This window comes from Mobula birostris, chromosome 25 (assembly GCF_030028105.1).
Source record: "Mobula birostris isolate sMobBir1 chromosome 25, sMobBir1.hap1, whole genome shotgun sequence".
NCBI lineage: Eukaryota > Metazoa > Chordata > Chondrichthyes > Myliobatiformes > Myliobatidae > Mobula > Mobula birostris.
The window spans coordinates 3,679,486-3,686,780 of record NC_092394.1 but is presented as its reverse complement, the minus strand read 5'-3'; the positions used below and the strand labels follow the sequence as shown (position 1 = coordinate 3,686,780).

The 7,295-nt window shown below is 49.5% G+C and overlaps 1 protein-coding gene across 2 annotated transcripts in view; it reads right to left on the bottom strand.

The window, feature by feature from the left end:
• Positions 1–1,226: 1,226 nt before the first annotated feature.
• Positions 1,227–7,295, bottom strand: part of LOC140187745 (sperm-associated antigen 5-like) — a 38,062-nt gene continuing 31,993 nt past the window's right edge. For both annotated transcript variants that reach the window (XM_072243390.1, XM_072243391.1), the window contains exons 15-17: positions 7,118–7,192; positions 5,028–5,108; positions 1,227–1,924 (exon numbers count right to left, since the gene is read on the bottom strand). In XM_072243390.1, coding sequence (XP_072099491.1) covers positions 1,838–1,924; positions 5,028–5,108; positions 7,118–7,192 — 243 coding nt within the window. In that variant the 3' untranslated portion in view covers positions 1,227–1,837. The remainder of the gene's footprint in view (positions 1,925–5,027; positions 5,109–7,117; positions 7,193–7,295) is intronic.

Sequence of the window (7,295 nt, the reverse complement as noted above, 5' to 3'; positions counted from 1 at the left end):
TCCCTGCAAATGGCCAAAATGCTGTCCCTGCCCCTACACCACCTCTCTCCCCTCCGTTCAGGGCCCGAAGTGCTGCCCCCGTCTCCCCTCCGTTCAGGGCCCCGAAGTGCTGCCCCCGTCTCCCCTCCGTTCAGGGCCCCGAAGTGGGGCCACACTTCCCTTGTGAATGTGCTGGGGGTCGTCTATCGTATCCCCCGCTCCTCTACATTGGTGAGACGTGTCATAAATTGGGAGATTTGTCTAGGTAGCCTCCAACCTGATGGCATGAACATCCATTTCTCCTTTTGGTACCCCCCCCCCATCATCTTCTATTCCCCACTCTAATCTCGACTCACTTGCCTATCACCTCCTTCTATGGTCCTCGCTTCTCTATCAGATTCCTTCCTCTCCAGCCCTTCACCCTTCCAACCCACTCGGCTTCCCCTATCACCTTCCAGCTCTCCTCCTGCCCCCGCACCTTTTCCAGCCATGATGAAGTGTCTACCTTAAACGCTGACTGTTTATTCACCTCCGTCGCTGCAGTGTGACCTGCTGAATCCCTCCAGCATTTTGTGTGTTGCTCTCCAGAATCTCATGTTTATGACTTGCTTTGAAGCCGAGGTTGACTCATCCGTCGCCATTTTTATTTTTATTTTATTCTGTGATACAGCATGGAACAGACTTTTCCAGTCCAAGGAGACAGACCGCCCAGCAACCCACTGATTTAACTGATCAGACAACCACGTTTTACCGGTGCAGAGGCTGGGTCTCTGGGTTCAAGGTCAGTTTGTTAAATTGCCTGCCCACCATGGGTGTGGATTGGGTGTAGAGAAATGATCAGTTGGAAAGTAAACAAGGAGGTAGAGAGTTAAAAAATTGGACAAAGTCAGAAACAAGAGATTGTGTCGATGCTGGAAATCCTGATCAATAGTCTCAGCCCAAAACAGCGACTGTTTGTTCCCCTTCATTGATGACCAGACTTGCCAAGTTCCTCCAGCATTTGGTGTGGGCAAGATTGGAGCTCAGCCAGTGGGCAGTGACCAAAACATAGTCCGACAGGGTAGAGGTTGAATCTTGCCACAGTCGCCGTGGGTCGCTGTAACCTCCAATCACACACACAGAGCTGGACAGAGTTACAGCGGTCAGCTCCGACCCTGGCGGACAGAGTTGGAGTGGTCAGCTCTGACCCTGGCAGACAGAGTTGGAGCGGTTAGCTCTGACCCTGGCGGACAGAGTTGGAGCGGTCAGCTACGAGCCTGGCAGACAGTTGGAGCGGTCAGCTCCGACCCTGGCGGACAGAAGGTCCAATCACCCGATGAACTTTTTTACTGAAAGTATAAGTCTTCCCTGGCTTAATGTCACCACAGTAACACTTTAACATGCACAGCCTTTATTATATACAAGGGGAAATATTCTGCTGAACATATAGAGGAGGGAGACCACCACCACACAGAAGCATCTCAACATGAACCACAGCAGGGAAAGAACACACATCTCTGTACAACGAATAAATATTTCACATGATGTTTCACTCTGATTCGGGGTCTCACTGTGTCAGGGATCAGCAGAGAACTCGCGTCTTGAGATGAGCCAACCAAACAGCTCCAGTCACATCGAACTGTTGCCACAGTCGAGCTGGTGGGACAGAGTTGGGGGCACATCAGGTGGATGATCATGGTCAGGTCTTCTCTCCAAACTGGAGATGCCCAATTTTTGAATGTGAGGTTATGAACGCTGAGATCACTGGAGAGCCCAAACAGCCTCCCCACTCACCCCAGACACAACCATTAAATCCTCTTTGGTAGTGACACCCCGGGCAGACAGAGAGTGTTCGAGGAGACCCAGTGGTCCAGACGCATTAGGTTCCCAGGTCGTCTCCCAGATACGACAAGAGTCCCTTCAACTCCGCGGAGCTTGCCACCACCTCAGGCACCGAATGGAGTGTCTGAAACACAAATGGAGAGCACATTCACAAGAACAACTCCAGGAATGAAAGATGAAAGTGTTAGTGTACGAGGAGTCTTTAATGGCTCTGGGGCTGTACTGACTGGAGTTTCGTGTATGACGAGTGTTTAATGGCTCTGGTGCTGTACTGACTGGAGTTTAGAAGCATTCTGGGGGGGGTAGGGCGGGTGGGAGAAGAATCTCCTTGAAACCTGTCAAATGTTGAAAGGTGTAGATATGCCTAGATGTGGAGGAGATGATTCCTGTAGTGTCAGAGTCTAGGACCAGAGGGCACAGCCTCTGAATTAGAACAGAGATGAGGAGGAATTTCTTTAGCACAAGAGTGGTGAATCAGTGGAACTCATTGCCATAGACAGCTGTGGAGAGCAAGTCTTTTAAAGGGGAGGTTGACAGGTTCTTGATCAGTCGGGGCACCAAAGTTTATGGGGAGAAGGCAGGAGAGTGGGGTTCAAATGGCTAAGAAATCAGCCATGATGGAATGGCCAAATGACCTAATTCTGCTGCCTCATGGCAATCACCAGCTGGAAAGTGTGACGTTAAGTGAGTGAAAGCTGGTCTGGGGGTGTGGGGGGCAGCCTGCGCCCTATTGACCCCGGGGCTGGAAGAGATGTGTGGCAGGCAGCAGCCGCACTAAAGCTGTCTGCAGACTGCATCCTCTTAATTGGATTCTAATTTTGGAATCTCTTAGTGAAGTAGGCAATCAAACCATTATTCTGGGAACTCCCTAGCCCCCCTCTCACTTCTAATATCTAACAAATTTAATTTAAGTGATGTACAACTAATAATAGCGAAAGCCCAACAAGGGGTCAGTGTGCGTTGATTATTGAGATATCAGAGATTGAGCTTTGTGGCTGAACACAAAACCACCACCGTCTGCAGGAGGGATTGGTTTATTATTGTCATATACTGATAGTGGAAAAACCTGTCATGTATACTGTTTATATAGATTGGATCATTAGATTCAGATTTACTTAATAAAGTGTACACTAAAACACAGTGAAAAGCCTGGGGGCAGCCTGCAAGTGTGCTCACACATTCCAGCACTAGCATAGCATATCCACAATGTTCAGAACACCTCAAGCAACAACTAAACAACTGTAAAACAAGCCCCTTTCCCACCCGCTCACACACACTGACCTCCAGACCTCCAGTCCTTGGCCCCGGACTCTATATTACACAGCAGTGAGGTGGTACAAGAGAAATCAATAACAGTAACAGAGAAAATGCATTGTAGGCAGACAATGGCTCAACAACCACAATGAGGTCAGGAGGGAGACACTTTCACCCAGAGGGAGGAGAATATTTGTGAACCTCTACACAAGAGGCCACAGCGGTTCGGTCATAGTACAATGCGAGATAGGTTGGCAGGTGTCTGGTACTGTGGAGATCCCGGGTTGTGGGGCTGTACTGGAAGGGGAATCGCGAGCAGACGGGATGGCCCAAATGGCCTCTCCCCACCACAGCCCTGGTCACCGGCGGCCGGACCAGGGAGAGCAGAGCAGAGCCCTCCGAGACACACCAGCCACAGAGGAAAGGTAGGGGGAGTCTATCAGCACGAGGTCTGAACCCAAGGGTCAAACAAACACAGACTCAGTCCAATTACCCTGACATTTCAGGGAAAGAAGCTTTGGGTTAGGTCGTGAGAGAGAGTCAAGACCACCACACTGCTAGACCACCACCGCCATCACCCAGAGCCCTTGTCTAAGAAAGGATATGCTGGCATTGGAGAGGGTCCAGAGGAGGTTCGTGATAATGATTACAGGAATGAAAAGGTTAACATATGAGAAGTGTTTGATGGCTCTGGACCTGTATTCACTGGAATTCAGAAAAAATAACAGGGATCGCATCGAAATCTACCAAATACTGAAAGGCCTGGACAGAATGGATGTGGAGAGGATGTTTCCTACGGTGGGGAGACTAGGACCGGAGGCCACAGTCTCACAATAGAGGGTCGTCCCTTTAGAACAGAACTGAGGAATTTCTTTAGCCAAAAGGTGGTGAATCTATGGAATTCGTTGCTACAGACAGCTGTGGAGGCCAAGTCATTGAGTATATTTAAGGTGGAGGTTGATTGGTTTTTGATTAGTCAGGGTGTCAGATGTTAGGGGGAGAAGGCAGGAGAATGCAGTTGAGCGGGATAATAAATCACCTGTGATGGATTGACAGAGCAGACTTGATGGACTGAATGGCCTAATTCTGCTCCTATGTCTAATGGAGTTTAAAAGATTAAAGGAGGATCTCATTGAAACCTATTGAACATTGAAAGACCAAGATCGAGTGGATATGGAGAGGATGTTCACTGTAGTGGGGGAGTCCAGCATCAGAGGGCACAGGACCTCCGTTTAGAACGGAGTTGAGGAAGAATTTACTCAGTAAGAGGGAGGTGAATCTGGCAGTGGGGGCGGCAGTGGACTCTGTATTCATTCTGACTGACCGGCCTGCTGGTTGGGACTCAGCCACTATCCCCTCTGCACAGCGGGGGACAGTCGTTGCTGCACAGCCAACGTCATCACCCTGGGGTGGAGCAAAAAGGCTCTGGGTATTGATAACTGCCCTCCTGCAGACCCCCACTCCCTACCCCCCACACCACCATTCCACAGAAGAGCAATCAGCCCATCAAGTCTGCTCCAAAATTCCTTCATGTCTGATTTATTATCCATCTCGACCCCATTTTCCTGCCTCTCCCCGTAACCTTTGATACCCTGACTAATCAGGAACCTATCAACCCCCACTTTAAGTGTAACCAATGACTTAGCCTCTATTCTGAGGCTGTGCCCTCTGGTCGTAGACTCCCCCAATATAGGAAACATCCATTCTATCTCGGTCTTTCAATACTCGATAGGTTTGAATGACGTCCACCCTCATTCTTCTAAACTCCAGTGAGTACAGGCCCGGAGCCATCAAACACTCCTCACACGTTAACCCTTTCATTCCTGGAATCATTTTCATGAACCTCCTTTGAACCCTCTCCAACATCAGCACACAACTGCTCACAGAACTAATGAGACCTTACCGGTGCCTTACAATGCCTCAGCAACCCACCATCTTCAGCACAACCCACCCCACCGTTCCCAGACACTTACATTTCTGACATGCTCGATCATCTGGTCCAGTTTGGCCACCTCCGCCTCTGCTTTCTCATTGTTCTCCTCCAGAATGGCTCGCTAGGAGTGGGGAAAGGAGACATTACTGACCACGTCTGTACCCCAACGCACCGCAATCTGCCGGCAGCCTCACCAACCCCCACCTTGGGGGGGGGGTCGGGGGTCACAGCCTGTGACAAGGGCTGGGCACTGCAAGCTCAGCCAATTCCATCATGGGCACCAGTCTCCCCCGGCACCCAGAACACCTTCAAAAGGAGACGCCTCAAAACAGCAGCATCTGTCACGAAGAAACCAGTCACCCAGGACATGCCTACTTCTCGTTCCTGCCGGCAGGGAGGGGGCACAGGAGCCTAAACACACACAACCATTCAGGAACAGCTTCTTCCCCTCCACCATCAAAACCCATCAACACTACCTCACTATTTTTACATAACTTATTCAATTTTTTATATATAATTCTTATTGCAATCTATAATTTTTTTTATTATGTATTGCAATGTTCTGTTGCCACAAAACAACAAATTTCACGATACAGACAGGTGAAATTAAACCTGGCTCAGATTAAAGGTGAGTTTTATTTGTCACATTTACATCAAAATGTACTGTATAGTGAAATGTGTTGTGTTAAATCAGCGAGGAATTGTGCCTAGGACAGCTCGCAAGTGTCACCACGCTTCCAGCATCATCATACAACACCACAGCTTACGAACTAATCTGTACGTCTTGGGAATGTGGGAGGAAACCGGAAAACCCGGAGGGACCCACATGGTTACAGGGAGAACGTACAAAGTCCTTCTAGACAGCAGCATGAATTGAACTCGTGTGTTGGCGTGGTAATGCATTATGTGAACTGCTACACTACCATTCTGCCCCAATACAGACACTGCAGATCCCAGACTGAACCGCAGGATGATGCTATTACAGCTTGGGGCATTGGAGTTCAGCGTTCAATTCCTGTCACTGTCTGTAAGGAGTTTGTACGTTCTTCCCCGTGACTGCCTGGATTTCCTCCCACAGTCCAAAGATGTACCAGTTAGTCGGTTAATTGGTCATTGTAAATTGTCCCGTGATTAGGCCAGGATTAAATTGGTGGGTTGCTGGCAGACTGAAAGAGATACAGGACAGAACAGCCCCTAGCTACTTTTTTTAAAAAGATAGAACTTTGCCCAAGTGGTGGGGAGGAGTTAGGACAGGTGCCTGACACTTCGAACAAAGAGAGGATGATAGAGATCAGAGCTGGGGGCATTGGAGGAGCTACTTGCCCCAGCGGTGTGAGAAGTGGCATCTCCCACAGCCCAGCAGGCTGATCCACACTCGGGCAGTGGAGATGAGGAGGGAAGCCATGGGTTAACACCCTCGCCCAGTGAGTGCAAGGCCAGGGAAGAGCTTCGCAAGTTGACGGGCTGAGTAGGAAGGCCCCTGCTATGTTGGTGTTAGAACTGTGCCGACCCTTGTGGGCTGCCCCCAGCACATCCTGGGACCATGTTGGTCATTCACGGAAACGACACATTCCACTGTATGTTTCAAAGTGAAAAATAAAACTAATTTAAATCTTTATCTTTAAAAACATTTTAGTTTCAACTTGGAGGTTAAAACTAAAGTGATTAGAGAGATTACGATGTGTTGCCCTTCATGAGTCAGGGGATTGAGTTCAAGAGCTGAGACATAATGTTACAGCTCTGCAAAACTCTGGTTAGACCACATGGGGTACCCTGTCCAGTTCTGATTGCCTCATTACAGGAAGCTTTAGAGAGGAAGCAGAGGCTGATCCAATTTTCCTCTCAGCTTCGATCTCCTGCCTTCTCCCCGTATCCCTTCACGCCCTGACCACTCAAGAATCTATCAACCTCTGCCTTAAATATACAGAAAGACTTGGCCTCCACAGCCGCTGCAGGGCTTGTTCTGTTCCATGTTGTCTGAAGGATGATGGAGCCCAGTGCAGGGATGCTGGGTTCACAGATAGAGAACATGGGAACCACTGAACCACTGAGCAGGACAACTCTGGGGGAATTGAGAACCAGAGAGCTGGGCCACCAGCCCAACACACCAGGCAATCAGATGTTACTCACGTGTCTGACCATCTTCTCCCTCAGTTGCTGCATCTCGCTGTCCTTCTGCACGTAAGCCCCCCGCAGCTTCCGCACCTTAAACAGCACAATTCAAGGAATGACACCTGTGTTCCAGTGAATACAGGTGGGGGGGGGGGGAGGGAGAGGGGTCACTGCTGATGGGGAAGGACAGCCCATA